Below are 19,621 nucleotides of genomic sequence, written 5' to 3'. Positions count from 1 at the left end.
GTATTTTGTTGACAAAGTTTACCTGTTTTCATTTCCCAGTGTGTTCACATAATTTTGAGGAGCTCTTGTTTTGTCAGAGAAACATGAGAACCCTCTTTGCCGTCTCAAAATGAATTTCTTTCTCTGGAGTTTCCAATCCTGGAGTCCTCTTTCCCAAAACATTTGGGAAGACTTTTGTTGCAAAGACCTTTTGTCTCTGTTTCCACCACACTAATCCTGTGTCCTCACAATGACACGTTGCACTGAATTGTGCATCAGGCAAACCTTTGAGAGCCTGGGTTCTCATGTCCCGACTCTGTTAGATGAGAAAAGTAAAAGAAAAAAAATCATGCAATGAAAAAAGCATCACTTTAAAACTTCATAAAGGCTGAAAGCTCCCTTTTATGTTTTTTTTGTTCTTTGCTGATGTTTTCAGATTGACCTGGAATTCTTAAACAGAAGAATTGTGCTGCTCTGTGAAGCCAGAGCTTGGCTAGGGCAAGAGGAGCTGGTGACATGCCAAGCCTCTTCCTTGAGAGCCGTGGCGTAGCCGGGGTTAGTGAAACTCGGTGTGTTGTGAAAAGTGCTACACTGTACATTACCTGTAACATCCATTACCACAGTGTGTCACAGGAAACTGCCAAGAGAGAACTACCGCTGATGCACTGAAAACGAATGGCTGAGAAGCTGGCTCCATGTCTTACCTGATAGAGACAGGCTGAGTGCATTCTAAGGGGACCAAAACACCTTGGATGAGGATCTGGTGCCCATAAAGCTACATCTGACAGCAGCCAGGTAGGATGAAAAAAAGTGGATCAAATGTATCTCTGAGTGCTAAACCAACGTGAGATTGTAGGGAAGCTCAGTGGTGCCGGTGGATCACTTCCTGAGCTTCTCCTAGCTTGCATGCCCTGGAGAAAGGCATTTATTTGGTAAACAGGTGGCATAGAAACTGGTATCCAAGTTTGTCTGATCTTGTACCTGTCAGGCTTCTTCAGCCTGAACAAACAGGTGTTTGGGTGAATTGGGTGTTTCTAAGCTCCCTCCTCTCTCCTGCCAGCAGCTGAGATGATGCCAGTGACTTGGGCCATAATCCTGCTCACCTCAAGGAGACGTACACTGAGCCCAGTGCTTGGCACAGCCCCTATTTGTATCCTCCATCCCTTCATTTGTCCTAGCCGGGAGCAGTATTTTCGGAGGTAACTGCAGATTGTCCTCTGAATGCCATAGGACATGGAATTTCGGTGTCAGGCAGGTCACATGAAAAAAAGCCAAGTATTATCTCGTGGCAACTGGGGGCATTTTCAGGTGAAGGTCATCACTAGGTCTGAGAAGTATGGAGCTGGAGAAGCATTCAAATGGACTGGCCACCTATGGTAAACCTGGGCTCTCTCCACTCTTGGCTTGTGGCTGCTGGTGGAGACCAGACAGCAGAGCTAAGGAGGAGCTTGGGGCTGACACTTTGTGGGAGATTTGGTAAAAAATCATTAAAGGACAAATCCATGGGGCTTTAAAGTGACTCAAAGGTGAGATAAGGGAATGGAGATTTGGCAGCAATATTAAAATATGATACTACAAGACTGGAAGGCAGCTCTCCTGGGCAGACTGCAGACTTGGAGCAGCTCTAGTGGCTGTCACTGGATGTATGGGGCAAACTGACAGGGAGTAAAGTAATGCACGGGATTAGTAGGTGCACTGATGCAGATGGCATTTGGGGGAACGTATCTTTCATGAAGTGCCCATGACTGCAGTTACATGTCCCCAGCAGTGCTGGTAGAGCGGCCACCCGGCCAAAGGCCTGGGTGGCCATGACTTGGTCTGGCAGAGCCTTGAGTTCTCTCTACTCCCCCTGTTCCAGTGCTGCACCACTCCTCCCGGGAAGGAGTTTTTCCTGCCCCAGTCTTAGGGTGCTTTACAGTGTCCTGGATCTCCAAGAACACGCGTGTACGTCTTGTGGGGTTTCCCAGACTGGCAGTTTGCTGAAGCATTTGGCTCGGCACTCTTTTGCCACGGGACAAAAAGCAAGCTCCAGCGTGTCTGAATCGTTAAAAAAGCAGGAAAGACCCTTTGGAAACAAATGCTGCCCTTGCTGCCGCCTTCCGCAGCGCCCCGCAGCTGCCCCGGGGCTGGACGGAGCGCGCTTGCCATCCCGAGTGCGGGCGGAGGGTAAGGACCGACCAAACCGTGTCCCGGGGCGGGCGCCGAGCCGGGCGCAGCTGTTCTGGGCCGGGAGGGGCGGCGGGGCCGGCCCCGCTGAGTGACGGCCGGGCCGGGGCCGCGGCCGGCCCGGACCCCCGCCCCCGGCAGCGGTGAAGCCGGCGCGGCCAGAACGAGCCGCCCGGGCTCGGCTCGGCTCGGCACGGCACGGCGCACGGGTGCGGTAAGCGGGAGAAGGGGCGGCGGGCCCGGCTCGTATCGGGGCAGAATATTTGTCCGGCACCGCGCGTCCCCGGCTCGACAGAAATAGCGGCCGCCGCTGCCGTCCGGGCAGCTCCCAGGAAAGGGAACTGCTTGGTGCTGGTCGCCTCCCTGCTGCCTGAGTCTCTGCCTGCCTGCACACTTGTCTGCCTGCCGGGAGCCGTGCCCGGAGGTGGGAGCGCTGCGCCGGGATGCGCGGAGCCGGCGGCGGGCGCTGCGGCAGCCGGGGATCTCCGGGCTCGGGGCGGCCGTGCCCCTCGGCGGGCAGGCGGTGTCCCCGGGCTCCGGGCAGCCGTGCCCCTCGGCGGGCAGGCCCACCGAGGAGGCACCCACCGAGGAGGCACTGGGATACATGGCAGCCGGCAGCGCTCACGCGTGTCCGCGGCAAATCCCGGCGGGGATCGGCGGTGCTGGCACGGTGAGGGGAGGGGGCTCTGCATGGCACTGAGCGGGTTGCAGAGGGTACCGAGAGTTCTTTTTTACTGCTTTTGCTTGCGTTTGTAATCCAGGGAGCTCTTTTAGGGGATGGTTTTCCATATAATGGAAAAGCTGTGCTGCTTTCGTGAGGGAAAATGGAAATTATCGGCGGAAAGGTTCCTTGCGGCCGTGTGTTGTATTTACCTTGATCCTACTTTCTGGGGCTTGAAATAGTCACTGTCTTGAAAGGCACTGCCTATCCCGAAGATAGTCTTTCTTCACTCAGACGGGCACAGCTTCTGTCCCCACTCGTGTGCTCATCTGTTGCCCTCTGCTTTTTAAATGGTCATAGATGGTTTGTTGGGCAGAATCCATTGCCCTCTGCCTCCCTTCAGAGCCAGCTGCTCTACCTGTATGTGGAGGTCCTTTCTACTTGCTTTCCATCTTTCCTTGAGCCAGGAGGGTACTCAGCCATGTGACTGAGGTTGTTTTTAAGTGCTTTTAATATTTTTTTTTAAAACCCCTTTCTCATGTGTGACCTGCCAGATCATGCAGGAGCCAGGAGTGGCTTCTTAATTTCTCATCAGAGACAAGATTTGTGCTGAGAGGTGGCACCTTTTCTCAGATTACCTGATAGAACAAATACTGGACAAGCTTTTTGGGCATGCAACCCCTACTATAAATTTCAGTTTATAGTAGTGAGCTCTTTTACCCTCTTGAAAGGAGGAGGTGGGCTGCAACATTAAAGCCAAGAACCATCTTGCTTGCACTGCAGTGCCCAGAGCCAAATGCCTTTTGCAGTGCTGTAGAAGTGTCTGCGCTCTTGTCTCTTGACAGCCTCTGTACCTGTTGCCCTAAATGTACTCACAGCTGGGTATTCCAACAAGCACACTGCATCACAGGCTCACTGCTTCTCATTTCAAAGTCTCTGTTTTCCCCCTGTCAGGGCTCTTCCCCCACTCCTCCTTCAGCACTGCATTGTTTTCCAGCCTGACTCATCTTGTTCTTCTCCACACACTTCTCAGCTGTGACGGTCTGCTGCCTTTTCTCCAGATACTGTGGTTTTGCATAATTCTGGAAATATGTTGCTTAGCCCCCTCCCCCTATAGTGTATTTGGGAAAGCCAAACAGATATGGAAACTGTCTGGTCTATCTTGTTCCTGATTTTCTTTGCCCAAGTTTTACTTTCATTCACCCAAAGAACCATTTGATTTATCTTTACAAAATATCCTGAATTAACCTTTTGTAAGAAGTACCAGTCCTCTGTTGCCAGATGCATGGCTCCTATTCCCCAGAGCCATGTGTGTTTGTCTGTAGTGTTTGCAGATGAATTGTTATACTTTTCTGTGTGCTGCTTCACTGTGTTTCAGATGTGTGGAGTTGTTGTGAAAGCACAGGGCAGCTATCAGCCTTCTGATTTTTTTTCTCTATAGTTGACAGTCATTTGCCCATCATGAGCTAGGAAGACTGCCTTCACTTCTCTGTTCAGGCAGAGACCTGTAGACAAAATCAATCAAGTCTTCACTTGGTAAAATTACCAGGCTCTTGGAAGGAACAGTCTGGACATAAAGTTGTGTTCCATGACCCCATGGTGCTAAAAACCCTCATGCTTTTGGGCACAGAGATGCAACACAATGGAAGGATCAGTGGTTCTCTAGCCCATCCCCAGCTCACAGCAGACCTCTCCTCGGATAGGGAGGTTCTGGCTTCATATGGCCTGTGTCTGCAAATCCCAGAAGACAGAGATCCTCCCTCCCTGAAGCCTTGCCTTGGAGCGCATCACCCTCCTGGGAGGGAATTCTTTCTTCTTCATGGTGAACGAGATAAACAGAGGCTGTCCTGGGCCAGACCAAAGTCTGTACATCTCAAGATACTCTGTCTGGCAGCAGCCTGGGGAGAAGCTTGGAAGCAAGGCTGCAGTGATACTCCCCCAGAGCTCTCCACCATTTAGGCTCTGTGCAGTTTGGTAGCTCTCCCAGCTGGAGCTGGTGTCTTTGTTTCTGAAGGGCTTGTGTGATTGTGTGAGGGTCTTGCCTCTCTTAAGTGCCATGTTCAGATTTGGTGCACACTGAACATTGCACACTCATTGGTCTTGGAACAGTGCTCATTTTGCTTCAGTGTTAATTAAGTTTTAACCTGTCTGGGACTTATTGGCAGCATCTTGGTGGGGCATTTCATTGCCATTCCCTGTGCTTCAGCCACACTAGCAGCAGGGTGGGATCGGGCTGTGAAGACATTCATGTGTTACTAACAGCTTGCTATGCTTTGGCTTCTGACAGTCTGGCAGGGCTCTTTTATGGGACATGGCCATTGCCTGTCTAAGGATCTGAGGCACTGCTCAGTGCAAGACAAGAACCTTTCTGCTCCTGTTCACAATTCTGTTCACAATGCACCCATTGGGTTCCCTGCGGAACTAGAGTGTGCCACAGAAACAGGGGTGTCCATCTGAGGACTAAGAGAAACTCAGGCAAGAAACCCAGGGTCACTTTCCAGAGGAGACTGTGCTGGCTGTGAAGCTGCCAAGTGGAAGGGTTCAAGTTACAGAGCAGGAACTGCGTGCGGAGTGTCACTAATGACTCAAGTGTGCCCACATGCTTTTCACAGGGATTAGTAATTAAGCAACTGAGTGCATGCCAGGTGCATGACAGAACCTCACTCCAAATAGGAGAACACATAACTGTGTTTACAAGTGTGTGTGTCTTAAAAATATGTAAAGTGGGGGAAATACAGCTGGGGTGATTTGTATTTGGGCTTTGGCAGATCTTGGCCTGGTCACCAAATATTAAGGCTATTTGCTGATGAGGAAGACTGCTGGGTGAGAGCCAGTATTGAGTTGTGTGGCTTGCAGGCTGCAGGAGTATGGACAGGAGGTACAGGCAATTTCTGGATATCGGGTTAGGAGCTGGGTGGGCTGAGAAGACTGAGGAGAGTGCAAGCAGTGTGAGACTTTCCCCAGCACTAGTGGATAAAGGGAGAGGTCACTTAGCTGGAGCACAAGGAGCCTTTCCTAGTGTGTGCATGACCTCAGACAACAAGCTGTTTGCTGTGGAGCTGTCAAGTGCCAGGATGGGAATGTCAGCTCTGACTGGGAATGAAGCTGCATCATCTGTAAGTCTTGCCTATGGCCTATTGAACTTCACTGCTGCTGGTTACAATAACTCCAGATAGTGTTACGTGTTCTGCATGGCTGGTATGTCACTTCAAGAGTCAGAAGTCATGTACTCTGATAGATCCAAAATGCCTTCTTCCAGATGTTCCCTTTCAAATATGAATTTCAGGATGTCTTAGATTAAGAGTTGCTAGTTGGGAGGAAACCTAGATCTTCCTTGGAGATGTTTGAATTTCCTAAAGGGGCAGCAGATTGGCTGTTGTATTTCCTTAAGTATGAGCCTCTTGCAGGGAAGCTGAGAGTACCTCAGTCTTTCTTGTTGATGGCTGACTTGCCTGGAGCAATGAGCTTTTGTGCTCTGCTTTCTACATTTCACGTAGTGGAGCTTCTCACCATCCTAACCTCTCTTTTCTTTGCTCACTCTCCTCATCCAGGACATGAATTTTTGGTTTTTTTCTTCTTTAAAAGTCATTTCCCTTTAGGCAGCACATGACTGACTGCAATTGGGTCCCTCTGCAGCTTTTCCCACTCCAGGCTGAATAAGTCCAATTCCCTTTGCTTGTTTAGCTTGGAAAGACCTGCCTTCTACTAGTGGATCTCAAATTGCATGCAGCATCCCAGCTGCATGCTCAGTGGTGATAAGCAGAGGTTCCCCTTCAGGTCTCCCATTTGGGTCTCCTGGCCAGATACTTTCTAATGCAGAAAGTGTCTCCAAGCCCAGAGCAGAGTCTATCAAAAATCTTCTGTAGCTTTGACAAGAGTTTTCATCATCTTGTACATTCAAGGTGGTGATGCAGAGCCCAAGCAGGCCAACAGTGCTTGATGCTGCAGCCTGGGTGTGTGTTTATGGCTTGCTAAAATGATGCTTTCCTCTCTGACTAGAAAATGAGATCTGCTTGAAAAGAGATCCACAGAAATGTGCAGGAGGCCCTTACTTTTAAGGACTGGCCTTAGGCATTTATACTCATTTCATTTTAAGGAGAACCATGTTCATTTGGAGTGGAGTAAACTTTTGAATATCTGTACCTCAAGTGCAGGGCTTGTGGTTACTTGCAAAGCCACTCTGGTTGTGTCTGCAAGAGAAGGGACAGTGGGGCCAAGGTGTGATGTTTGTACCTGTGTGCTGGCAGGAGACACACCTGTACCAGCACACCTGCACTGACTTCCCTCATGAGCAGGGTAAATAGTGGTCGCAAGCACCCAGCAGTGAAGACTTCTGTTGTGTATGGCTGTGACCATGATGACACTGGGGATGGGTCCAACTCCTCCTCTGCTCTGATCTCCTAGTGGGTTTTGCACAATTCACATAAATTCACATTTTTACATGTGGTCTCAGTAGGAGCTGATGCTCGTCTGTCTCTGTGTTGCTACTGGATCTGGCCATAATTTGTTGGCCATTTTTTGAAACTGCAGGGAGCTGGCTATATTTGTTTGCCCAGTGATGCAAAAAGCAGGGTTGACCATGGAGTTACAGCACCCAGTGATGTTGGGATGCGAGCTTAGGGTTTGAAAGTTGTCCCAGGAGCGGGGAATCAGCAGATATTCACTTTTTGGTGGACTGGTCTCCTTCATCTCTACATCTTCATCTCTACACTGTGCCTGCTCCAGCACTGCGTGTGTAACATCTACCCCTTCTCTGAGTGCTTCTGGTACCTCCTGCCTTGCTTTAAAGCACGGTGCAAGTGCCCCGGCTCTCCGTCATTTCCTGACTGTCAGCCAAAGGAGCTCTCTAGGCTGACAGGCCCTTTGCACACATGTGCACCTTCTCAAGAAATTAGGGTCTGAGTCCTGCAGGAGACTTTGTTAGCTACTTCGTTAGCTACTGGCTTTAAGGTTTGTCAGAGGACTGACCACATAATAGAAACAAGCTGGAGCTGATTTGTTCCTCTCATCTGCACAGCATGCACCTGGGTGACTCATTGAGATTAAAGTATATGCACAGAAAGTACCTAGCTTCTCTTAAATTTATAGGAAATGGTCGCTTGAGGCATGTATACTTCCCCCCTCAAAAAAACCTCGGAGCCTGGAATTTATCTTAAGTTATACTGAAGTCAAAGAAAATAAAAAAAAAAAAAAAAGTGACAAAAAAAGTAGCAACTATAGGGGGGATGGTTGATACTAACTCGTTTGTTATTTTCATACTGCAAAAGTAATAGCTCTTAGATAGAACTTTGACTCTGATTTATACTTAAGCTGTAAAAAAAAAAAAAAATTCTCATAAATCAAAACCCTGTGTGAGTCAAACAGGAACAGTTTTCAAGCCATCCCTCATGCTATGAATTCTTGCCTTCATTTCCCCTTAAATACAGCTTTCATCCTGAAAAGACTTCTGCCTTCAAACTTGGCAGTTTTTTCAAGAATCATCAATAGCTTGCTGGTCACGCTTGGCTACCTCCTTATCCTAAAAGCCAAGCCTCATGGTCTATTTTCACGTTTCAGAGCACAGAAAAGGTTTTGCAGTAGGTTCAAGGGTTGTCTAGGACGAAGATGTTAATTTTTTCAGGCATGGGTCTCATTGTGTGACAGAGTACACAGAATTCCTGTCCTCTGCTTTTGGTGGTTGTTTGGTGTGGCAGTGACCAGGGATGCCCCCAACTCTCCCATGTGCTGAGCCTTGGGCATGCTGCTGCCTGTGCAGAACCCCAGTCAGGGTTGGCTTGATAACATAATTCGTCCCTGGAAATTCCTGCACCTTTGCTGAAGTTATTTGCTCTTTCTCCCTCCATTTTTCATGAAAGGAAGTGATTTCTGTGCTGTCCTGGTGTTGGCATGCTGGTACACACGGGAGGTTGTGCGGGGAGGCGCTGGGCTGCCCAGCACAGAGTGCACCAGATGTGCCACACAGCGTGCCTGACACAGCATTTGTGCCTTTCACTGTGACATTTTTGTATTTTCTTGAAACTTGTCTTGCTGCTGTTCCTGTCACTTTACCCAGGTCTTCCTAGTTTGTCATTTTTCCTGGGGCTGTCGGATCACGGGGGGATAAGCCAGCAGACCCTTTGACTTGGCAGGATGGGTGCTGTTCCGCAGCCTCCCCGAGCAGCCTGCTGTAGCCTAAGCCCATTGCTGCCCTGCTGCTGCCCTCCCTGCTCGCCCACCTGAAGAGCACACCCAAGCACTGATGCCTGCCCTCGGCTGGGGGTGAAACACAGTGGGCCCACGTGGGCCACTTTGCCGGATGGGTTTCCACCGCTTCCTTGTGCAGACGTCAGTGCTGCTCTCAGGTTTTGGCACCCCAAAAAGGTCATGGTGCTGCAGGGGGCTGTACCAGTGCAAAGCACTGGGGAAGGACTATTTCCACTGTCGTACAGGATGCTTTTCGTTTGTTTGATCATCATTTTTGAACCCTTCAGAAAGAAACTATTCTATCCCACTCATGACTAGAAATGTCATTTAGTTTGGTTTGGGTTTTTTTCCCCCTGTATTCATAGTTAGAACAATATTCCCTGTAGATGACCTTTTATTATCTCACATCCAGTTAAATTTTTCTCCTTTAACAGTTTTAATGATTGTTGTGCATTCCAGCCTGTGTGCTCTTCAGACTCACCAAGTGCAAGTGCTTGGGCTGTCTTCCCATGTGTCTGACAAGTACTTCAAACAAAGAGACCTAATATCTTGTTATCTTTGTAATCTATATGAATTCCAATGTTTTGAGGACTTAATTTTGCAACAGTGTCAGTTTTGTGCAGTATCTGTATATTGCGCTTATATTATTTTGTCATGCTTTCTTAGTTGACTGAATGAAGAGTGGTAGGGTTAATGAAAAAGAGTGAGTACTCAAGTTGTGCTGAAGGATCTTGTTTAGTTTGAGCTCAGGTGAAGGTGGGACCTGTGTTAAACCATGCTTGTAGTCTGGCACAAGTCAGGGAGAACTGTGGTGGTATTTCAGTACTCTGTATAGAAGAAAAGAATTACACTTAGGCAGAATTTACCTGCTTTCTTATCACTGGCAGTTCAAAACCCTCTTAACCATTTACAGCAGATGGGCTGGTTTGCTTTTTCTCCCAGCACTCATTAGCAAGATAGGGTAGAGGAGGCCTGGGATGTGGAGATAAGGGAGAGCCAGCGAACATACTGGTCCTGGAGGCTGTGCTGGAGGACACAATGCTGAACGGCTGGTTCTGCAGGCAGGGGAGGAGTACACAATGTCCTGCTGCCACGGGCCAGGCTGGTGCTCCTGGCGAGCAGTCCTCGCAGCGTGCTCTCTGCAGGAGATGTGTGGGGTGCCAGCGCTGTCCGGCTGCACCAGCAAGTCTGGGAGGGCACTGTGCCCCTCAACACCTCTCTTTGAGGTGCGTAGCAAATTAAATTCTCCCCACGGGGATTTCAGCTGCGTTTCAGCAGGCTCTGCACCTGTCTTCTACCCTCAGGGCCTTTGCTATATGCAGCCCCAGCTTCATATCTCTGCAAGATACTTTGAAACCTGAGGCGTTTTCCAGAAGCGTTGCCTGTGTGCACTGACATCCCATGTCTGTCCTGCCTTTTGCCTCTCGGTGCTGACATCTCTGTCCTTCTGGATGGAGGCAACAAGGTCACCCTGCGGGGCTGCACTCTGCTCCCAGACAGGCCCCTGCTTGCAGTCGTGCCTGTGTTCCTGGGAAAGAAAGTCTGTGGCTGCCTCTGGGAATAGTTGTCCTCACGTAGCCAAGACAGATATTGCTATATGTGTGGCAGGTGTGAGTATTTTAAGGCATTACAGAGAATTTAGCAGCCCTGGGTGGGTTTTTCTCTGCCTTTCTGCTTGGTTCTAACTCCAGCTCCTTCCACAGAAGAATGGTCAAAACTACAAATGGCACATGAAATCCAGGCTAGCCGTGGCTCGTGCGCCGCAATCTAAGGCCGCAGTAGCACAGCACATACCCAGATCTGAGTCCAGGCCGCTTTCCTAGGATCTCCCACATCAGTGTTTGTGGGTAACTGCAGCTGAGGCTCTGCCCTCCTCTGTGCCGGCAGGAAGGGCAGGCTTGCGGGGGCTGAGCTGCTGGACATGGCTCCTAGGCTGGCCGGGGTGTGTCTGCTGCCTGCCAGCCTGGCAGCGCAGGGAGCCCTGCACTGAGGGCACAGGGGTGTGCGCTTCCTTCCACCTCCCTCAGGCAGAACCTCATCCCTCCTGCTTCCTCTCCACCCTCTTGGCTGCCCTCGGCTCCCGTGCCCACAGGTTGATGGCTGCTGCTTGAAGCAAACCAGCCCAGTGGAAAGCTGATTTTCACCCTCTCGGTTCCCAGCTGAGGAAGCCTCAGGGGCTGTTTCTCCCATCAAAAAACCATCTCCTCAGCGCTTCACCTCCTAAGTGGCGAGTGGCAGGAATGTGAGTGATCCAGGAATTGCCATCACACTCGTGGGGAATCAAACGTCTGACAAGATGACAGCTTCTAAATTTAAGGGCTTGCTGTTGAGCAAGCATGTGTGCATTACTGTGCCCTTTTGTGACCAAGCTAAAGATAATTTTCCTATCTGGAACAGCAGCTCTGTTGTAACTTGTATAAAGAAATTTCTCCACTAATGAAGAGTGCTCATAAGAGCATAATCTCTCCTGAGGGGACAAGCAAAGCTGCAGAAATATGATTCAGGGTAGGGCTCTGATGCTCCACAGGAGCTGAAGAGACCATTTATAGAAACTCGAAAGATGTTTGGCTCCCTGAAAAATTCACAGGCCTTGCTGTTATTTTTAATGTTAATGTCACTCAAAAGAATAGCAAAACTTTAAGAAAAGTAACTTTAAATTATCTAGAACTCAGTATTCTCTGCAAAAACAGCCAAAATAAAAAAATATAAATGTACAGACAGCACTGTAGAGCAGAAAGGGACTGTCAGCAAAAGAGCAGAGCTGGATACACTTCTGTGTGTTGTGCTGAGTGTGCTTTTAAACCACCTGCATACTTTAAACACATCGACCTTTGTCTCTGCAGTCTTTTTGCTTGCAGAGGTCTAGTTACATACATGTGATTGTGTATGGCACATTGTATTAGGAAACATGGGCCAGACCTCGGGGTCAGCAGGGATTATCCAGATAGACCATTTACTTCTCTTCCTGAAGGATTGGTTTAGAATGTGCAGTAGCACACAGGTCAGCTGCTTAGCTGGCAGCAGTGCAAACATGTGTTGTCTCAGGAAAGGTGGGTCACTAAATAGCACATTTAACTGGCAGCCTCCTGAACCTGAGTGGATAATACTTCCTGATCTCCTTGTGGTTTTAAAACATGGGAAGAAGTGCCATGCACAGTAGCCTCGTGGGGGTTTTCAGGGCTCAGAGGTACTCAGTGGCGCTACAAATCTGTTTTCCCATCTGGTAACAGTGTTATCTGGAGTGCCATGTGCAGGGCGGTGTTTACTGGGGGCTTGTACGAGAGCTGCATACTTTATGAGTTCTGGTTTATTGTCCTTCAAAGAAATAAATGCCTAGGACGCTTCATTAACATCTAGCACTGCTTGCAGAAAGACATCCCTACTAGCCAGGGTCCTGTACAAAGAACTGCCTCAGCCCTGCCCCATAAATCCGTGATGGGGCAATGTGTTACTGCAGTTGCTCCGCTCTCACATCCGTGGGTGATTATGTGAGTGTAGGATATGAATGGGGGGCCCTGAGCAATCTTTTGAAATCAGCTATGCTTTAAGAATAAATCTGCATCTCTGGGGTGTTGAGCATTGCCCAGCCAGGCAGGCTGCAGCATGATGCTTCATGTGTTCAGTGTTAACGCTTCTTGTTTTCATACCAGGTTCTGTGACACCATAAAAGTGAGATCCACGACACTTCTCTAAGATGTCTTACAGAAAGGAGCTAGAAAAATACCGAGACCTAGATGAAGATCAGATCCTTGGAGCACTGACAGAGGAGGAACTCAGGAAGTTAGAGAATGAACTGGAAGAGCTGGATCCTGATGTAAGTAATTTTAAATTGAGACGCTAGGTAGCGAATCTTAGCAATTGTGGGGGAGTGGGCTGCATTAGTAATCTGTATTTCAGTGGGGTCCTTTGCAGAGCCTGTACTTGGTGCAAGAGTGGAGGAGACTGCTGCAGATACATGGAAGAATTTTTTGCCATCGGAAGCACTGGCTACATGCGTGTCTTTGTTTTCCTGCCCTTTTCCCAACGTGACAAGCAACTAGGACTTGCAGCAGCACTATGAGCCAGTGCTGGTGCAGGGCAGTAATCCTGTGGAAAATGGATCTCTGTTCCCAACCAGGCTACCTTGGAGGGAATGTTTTGCGAGTTGCTTGGTTTGGGGTTTTTCTGGGGGGTTTTCGGTGTTTTGGATTTGGGTTTTTTGTAGCAAACTTCAAATGGCCTGTATTTTCCTCCATTTAGGCGGAAATCCAAATCGCAGAGTTTTGAAAAGTGGGACAGATTATTTTTAGCAACATCCTAGCATCAGCAGGAGCATGCAAACATGGGGTCTGTTGGTGCCAAGCTGGTGAAAGGTTTTTGGAGCCAGCACTGTCCTGTTGCAGGGGATGTGCAGAGCCAACTGGCAGGCCTCTGGCTTACGCCAATGTTACTCGAGGAGCTTGGGCACTGCCAAGTGAGAAATTGTTCCTGCAACATGCAGTTAGTGTTTCTGGAGTAAGCGATGGGTGGTGCAGATTGCATCATCAGTATTTTTAATTGCAATGCAGGAAAATATTTGAGAGCTGGCAAGCTAGTTCCTAGGATTAAGCTGGTTATGGGCTGGTTACAGCTACCTCAGAAGACACTGAGTCAGGCAGCATTCTGTGAAAGATGAAGAAAGGTAGAATAATTATGGACATCTATCAGTGCTTGAAAATTGCACAGTTGCCTCTCACAGCATGAAGCATGTGGAAGCGAGATGTCTCCTATGCCTCCCTGCTCGTGCAATTCACACACTTCTATGCTGTCCTCCAAGGTTGTCTGGATCTAATTGCTTCCTATTAGTAATTTTCCTTCCTAGGCTTTTCACTGATACAAATATAAATTATAATGAACTACTTTTATCAGGTAGGCATGGAAAAATCTGTGTCTTGTTCAGCATCACCTTGGATGTCTTAAAAAGTAAATATTGACTTCTACCCAGTAAAGCTTTAAAGAACATGCTTAGTGTCAAATCTGGGAATAGTCTTACTTACTGCATTAAGGCTGTTCTATATTTAAATATAAGCAGGTGTTTACGTGCCATATGTGTCAAGCACCAACCAACTTCCCGTGGTGGCTTATGTGATTGAATAACAAGGAGGCAGCTTGAAAAAAGGCTCAAGTTCACAGGGGTTTTGCTCTGCTACCAAGTGGTATCTGTGAGACCCTCTCTGTAGTTTTGTGATCCATTATGAGAGGCAGAAGAGACCACCACAACTCTCTGATCTGCTCTGTGAAAAATCATGAGATTTAACTGAACTGATACTGGTTGGGATACATGGGACATTGTGGGCACTTGGACAGACTCATAGAGCGGGGGGAAGATGGCTGAGAGCCTCCAGAAAGAAATGGCTGGAGCTGGTGTTGCAGAGAAACATCCACTGGACAGCATTTGAAACTGAAGGAGGGAAGGAGCATCCATGTCTTGGATGATGTGGGAATCAATGGGGCTGGATAAAGATGACCTTTGACACAAGGAGAAGAAAATTGTCCAGCAGTGTGGAAGAAGAGTGGTGCAATGAGGGAAGTGTAGATGGGACAATGTTTGATGGATGGGGATTGTGGCCTGCAGAGATAACCCCTGTTTCTCACCTCCATGTCTAGAATGCGCTGTTGCCAGCAGGGCTCAGGCAGCGGGATCAGACGCAAAAGCCACCGACTGGCCCATTCAAAAGGGAGGAACTTATGGCCCACCTAGAAAAGCAGGCAAAGGACATTAAAGACAGAGAAGACTTGGTTCCTTTCACGGGTGAAAAGAGAGGTATGGTCATCCTTTGCACCATGCTGGGTGCATCACAATGAAGGTGCAGTGGGTGCACGGCAGAAGGGTTGTGTTGTACCTGTGTTGATGTAACTTCCTTTTTGACACCACTGGGGTGGTAAATATGTTCTCTCTGCTGTCTATCCCCAGCCCTGGCTGGCTAATAAACCAGGGTGTGCCCAAGAGGTCTCTGTATTGGCTGATTTGGGCACCACCTGATATGTTAAGTGCTGGACAGAAGTTGTACCACTGTGCAGCCTTCTCCCATCCCCATTCCACTGCATCTGTATCAGGTTCTGGGAAAGAAATCATCTGCCATCTTCTCTTGCTCCTCCTTGCCCTGTTCCCCTGTGAACTCCTCATGTTAAGCTCCATGTTTCACCATTGCCGTTCACACTCCATCCCGACACTGTGAGCTTCTCACTGCAGAGAAACTCCACAGTTCTCCACAGCTGTGATGGGGCTCAGCACTTCCCATCTAGTTTTCATCATGTCTTGACAATCCCAGCCTTGTTTCCCAGTCTCTTGCAGGCTGCTTGTTTGTCTTCCTGCACCATACCCTGCAAGCAGCTGCTGCACTCCTGGTCTGCATAGCCCTGAGGCCTGTGAGCTGGGGTTTTCCTCTGCTTCTTTTCTTTTCCCCTCCTTCTGGCATCTTCTGCTGTTCTCCCCTCTGTATATGACCCATTATCCAAGTGACTTTCCTGCTCCCTTTAGAACTCTGAATATCACCTGACATGGGACATGATCTGGTCAATCTCTGCCTCTGCATTCCAGGAGCTTCTCAGCAGCTTTTTTCAGCTCTTGTGTCCTCCTCTGTACTGCGATCCCCCTGCAGCAGATCTGGTTGTGTGCCGTTCATACTAATGGTTGCCCTGTATGAAAAAAGAAGAGCATGAAAATGTGGGCATATGAGCACATTTCCTAGCTGAGGCCTTTCTGAAAGGTGCCTCCTTACTGACCCACACAGCCCTCTCAAAAAGAGCTTGTGTAAAATCTGTTCATTTAATGAAACCTGAGGTGCTGTTTTTAGATTTTTAATAAATAAATGAATAAAGCGGTCCTTGAGGGAAGTAAATGAGTAAACTGAGTACCATCAGGAAGGCTGGTTTGATACCTTTCAGATGTGCCCCAGTCCAGTATTGCTTACCCACCTGGCTAGCCCAGAAGGTAGAAGCAGTGTCCTGCAGGAGTCAGAGGTGCTTCAAATGTATCAAATATATTTCCATTTGTAACACACTCTTGAGCGAAGATGCTGCTTACATTGACTGTGAGCCGGAGATGGTAAATTACATATTCACTGCTGTGATGAAGCTGTAAATAAATCACTGAGTTTGCAGTTTATAGGGTGATTTACTAGTGTGCCATGGGAGGTGCTCTCCCTGGCCATGCTTCTGGGCAGTGTGGGAGCATACTGTGTGTGCAGACATACTGTGTTATTACATAAAGTGTCATGCATTGTCATCATCACACACGCACAATTTAATTTAAAGTTCCATCTTATAACAAAGCACGACTGAGATACAAAACTCTAAAACTTGGAAATTGACTGAAATTAGGTAATTAAAATTAAACTAGAATTAAACCCCAGAAATTCTGCCGTCACTGAGGTGTCAGAAGGAGTTACTGCACGACAGCAGAATTAAGTTTGCCCTGTTTCTCGTGTTCCCTGCTGGTGCTGTACACATCAGATGGTACATACAGTTTGCCCAGTCATGCATCTGGTGGGACAGGGGCTCCAGATCTCCACACCAAGCCAGGGTAGACATTTTGCTGCTGAGTACCCAGAAGATGCCTGGCTGTGCAGGCACATGACACTCTGCCTATTTTTGTGAGAGCAGCTGTGTCCCAGGAGGCAGATTCCTGCCCTCTCTGTCAGAGTGGCAGCACACAGGGAGAGGATGGGAGCAAAAGGCTGTTTATGGCAGCCTCCATTTTGTCCCAGGAGACCCTGAGGTGCAGTTGCTTCTTCCTTGAGGCTAAATTTAGCCCCTTTCTGCATATGCCTGAGCAGCAGGATTGTTTCTCCCTTTTGGTGCCGCTGACTCTGGTTTCAGAGAGGTGACAAAAATAGTCCTGGCTGGCATGCTAGGCCAGGCCTTTTGCAGTCGCTATCTCTGCAGTGATCCGGGACTATTTTAGGGGAGGGGACTGCTCCAAAATGTTTCCAGAGTCTTCTTATCCCTGTCCCAGCAGTGCTGGATTTACCCAGAAGACTGCTCCCTGCTGTGGAATGTTGAAATATCACAAGCCTCTCTCTTTTCTTTTGGGCAGTCACAGGGTGCCGCCGTGTTGTGAAATCCCAGACCTGACCCATTCTGCCTCTGAGAAGAATCTGCTGCCCATTGCAGCATGAGCAGTGAGGAGCTGGGAGCAGCTGTGCAGGGCCATCAGCCCTGTCCACTGCCCCATGCCTCCCGGGATGCAGCCAGCTCTGGCAGAGAAGGAGCTGTGGCTTCCCCAGAGATCACCAGGGGCAGTGGGATGGGGGGCTGGCAGGGAGCCCACTGCCCTCAAAGCTCCAGTCTCTGGTCCTTGTGGGCAACCCCCTTAGGAAAAAGCTAAGCTGACAAGTTTGCATTACCAGCTGGACCTGTAGATTTGCACCTTTGAATTGTAGGGAATAGGCCTATTTTTTGGCCTTTTGCTGTCCAGAGAGATAAAGCAGAGGGGTCTCCGTCTGACATGCTCTTTGCAACAGGGTTGAGCTAGACTAGCTGCCCTAAGCCTGCTCCTCCTTGCATCCCGTGCTCACTGAAGTGCTGTCCCTGCCTGCTGCCAGAGCACTCCACCACCTCTTTTCCACCCTCTTTTGACTAATGTGCCATCTGCCTTGCCAGCAGGCACTTGGAGCAAGCAGCAAGAGGCGTCTCGGTGGCAGGACTGATCCTGCACAGTGCTGGGTACAGGCTACTGTCCTCTCTTGGCTGGTGGCAAACCTCCACCCCTTTTGTGCAGCCTTCGAAGAAGGGAAGACCTGCAGGGCCAGGCTGTGCACGGCTTTCTGAGTGCTGTGCTGTGAACAGCCACCATCCTGTACCAGCGTGCTGCTGGGTTCTGTAGACGCCGTGCTGGTGGAAGGGCTGAGCTCTGCAGCTGCCCCTGTCGGACACATCTCTCCGTTCACATCGCAGCAGGACTCAGACCAAGCTGATGGAAAAGGATTCCATTTCTCTTCTGATTTCTCTCTTGTGCCCCCTCTGTCCTTCCAACTTTTCAAATCTCACAGCATGGAAATGCATCTGCAAGGGTAGCTGTGAACTGGGTGCTGTAGCTATACCGAGAGTGACCTTGCTTTGCATTTATAGGGAAAGCTTGGATTCCCAAGCAGAAGCCGATGGATCCTGTTTTGGAAAGTGTGACTCTTGAGCCAGAACTGGAGGAAGCCCTTGCTAATGCCTCTGATGCAGAGCTCTGTGACATTGCTGGTAAAGTATTTTCACAGTAATTGGGGGTGCAAGTTGTTGAACTTCTAGAGGTTATTTTGTTCTTTTGTGGGAAGTGAGCTACTGCACTTTTCCCAGTGTATCTAAATGCTGTCAGTTCTCACAGAATTTATTTACTTGTTAAAAAAAGTTACTCTCAGCCTGTGTGATTTAATCAGGAGTGTGGACTAAAGCTGAGGAGGAAGAAAAAGGGTTTATCTATGGAAGAGTATGTGGTTTAATCTCTTCCTTTTTCTCTACCACTAACTGTTGCTAATTCCGGCCTCTACATTCAAGAGCACAGCTTTCTTCAAACCAAATTGTAGGAAATAGTCAAGCAGACCCAATGAGAGCTGGATTTCTTGTGCAACCAGTTAAAGCATCTGGCAAGTTATAGAAGTTTTTCAGTGGGCACTCATGCCTGTTAAGGAGTTTTTCAACACATTTTAAGTGGTGGATTTCTCGTGATTTGTGTTGTCAGACAGAGAGATGACAATATTGGTATGTTGCTGAAGCCCATAGCGTGGACTTAGCTCTGTGCTTGTGAGAGAACATGCCTTGGCCAAAGGAACACATGGACATCCCATGATGTTTAATGAAGCTCAGATGCGCTCTGCTGGTTGAGCAGTCAGTGAATATTTCAATGATACTGGCTTAGGTTTCCATAGTCCCTAGCAGCATCCTTCTTGCTGGAAGTCATTAATAAAGTCTGTAGAATAACTACACCAACTAGACATCTTCTACACAATAATACCATCTTTTGGCTTTAGAAATGTGTTTCTGCATTAAGGCTCCCAAATATATGTACCCTGGAAAAGCATTGCAAAATCTCTGGATTTTGCTTTTTTACTTTTGATCCTCGAGTCCTATACAGCCCTAACCTATAAAATCTGCCTTTCTAAGCTCCAGATCTGTGCAGCAATTATTGCCCCACAGAAATGATGTTCAGGGCAGCTCTTTCTACAGTTGCTGGGAGAATACACTTAAGTGGGAGCAGGAGTACTGCTGTGACACAAATTGTGCTGAAACTTCAGTATTGACAGTGACAGCCTTGCTCCTGGCTGTTTAGCGGGATTCATTTAGCAGGAGCTCATTTTGCTCCTGCCTGTTTAGCAGATGTCATTGTGAGCTGTGGTGTGTTGCATCCCTTCCTTGGCAAGGCCAGGAGGGTGGTTCCCAGTAACCCTGGAAGGGCACCCATGCCTTTGGTCAGGTGAGGGAGACAGATGAGGGGTGTCTTTGCTCTGAAGCCTGAGTTCCTTCAGAGAATACACCATAAACACCAAACTTAGAAAGAGTGTGTTGCTCTTGTCACCAAACTTAGAGTGTGTCACTCTTGTCTGCCAGCACAAACTTGAGCCCCCAAAATGCATGGTCATTACAGGAGATCCTTGCCTCTCTCCACAGTCCAGATGCTCACGCTCC

The 19,621-nt window shown here is 48.6% G+C and overlaps 1 protein-coding gene across 12 annotated transcripts in view; it reads left to right on the top strand.

The window, feature by feature from the left end:
* Positions 1 to 415: 415 nt before the first annotated feature.
* The window catches only part of TMOD1 (tropomodulin 1), a 28,665-nt gene continuing 9,459 nt past the window's right edge, over positions 416 to 19,621 (top strand). For 2 of the 12 annotated variants that reach the window (XM_086866820.1, XM_086866816.1), the window contains exons 1-4: positions 2,231 to 2,359; positions 12,640 to 12,803; positions 14,615 to 14,771; positions 18,080 to 18,199. In XM_086866820.1, the coding sequence (XP_086722946.1) occupies positions 12,684 to 12,803; positions 14,615 to 14,771; positions 18,080 to 18,199 (397 nt within the window). In that variant the 5' untranslated portion in view covers positions 2,231 to 2,359; positions 12,640 to 12,683. Of the gene's footprint in view, positions 775 to 2,073; positions 2,146 to 2,230; positions 2,570 to 2,632; positions 2,816 to 10,834; positions 11,232 to 12,344; positions 12,478 to 12,639; positions 12,804 to 14,614; positions 14,772 to 18,079; positions 18,200 to 19,621 lie in introns of those variants that run through there. The other 10 variants (XM_086866824.1, XM_086866821.1, XM_023944392.2 and 7 more) reach the window with 10 other exon arrangements.

Source organism: Cyanistes caeruleus, chromosome Z (assembly GCF_971803275.1).
Source record: "Cyanistes caeruleus chromosome Z, bCyaCae1.hap1.1, whole genome shotgun sequence".
NCBI classification, from domain to species: domain Eukaryota; kingdom Metazoa; phylum Chordata; class Aves; order Passeriformes; family Paridae; genus Cyanistes; species Cyanistes caeruleus.
This window is presented reverse-complemented; position numbering and strand designations above follow the sequence as displayed.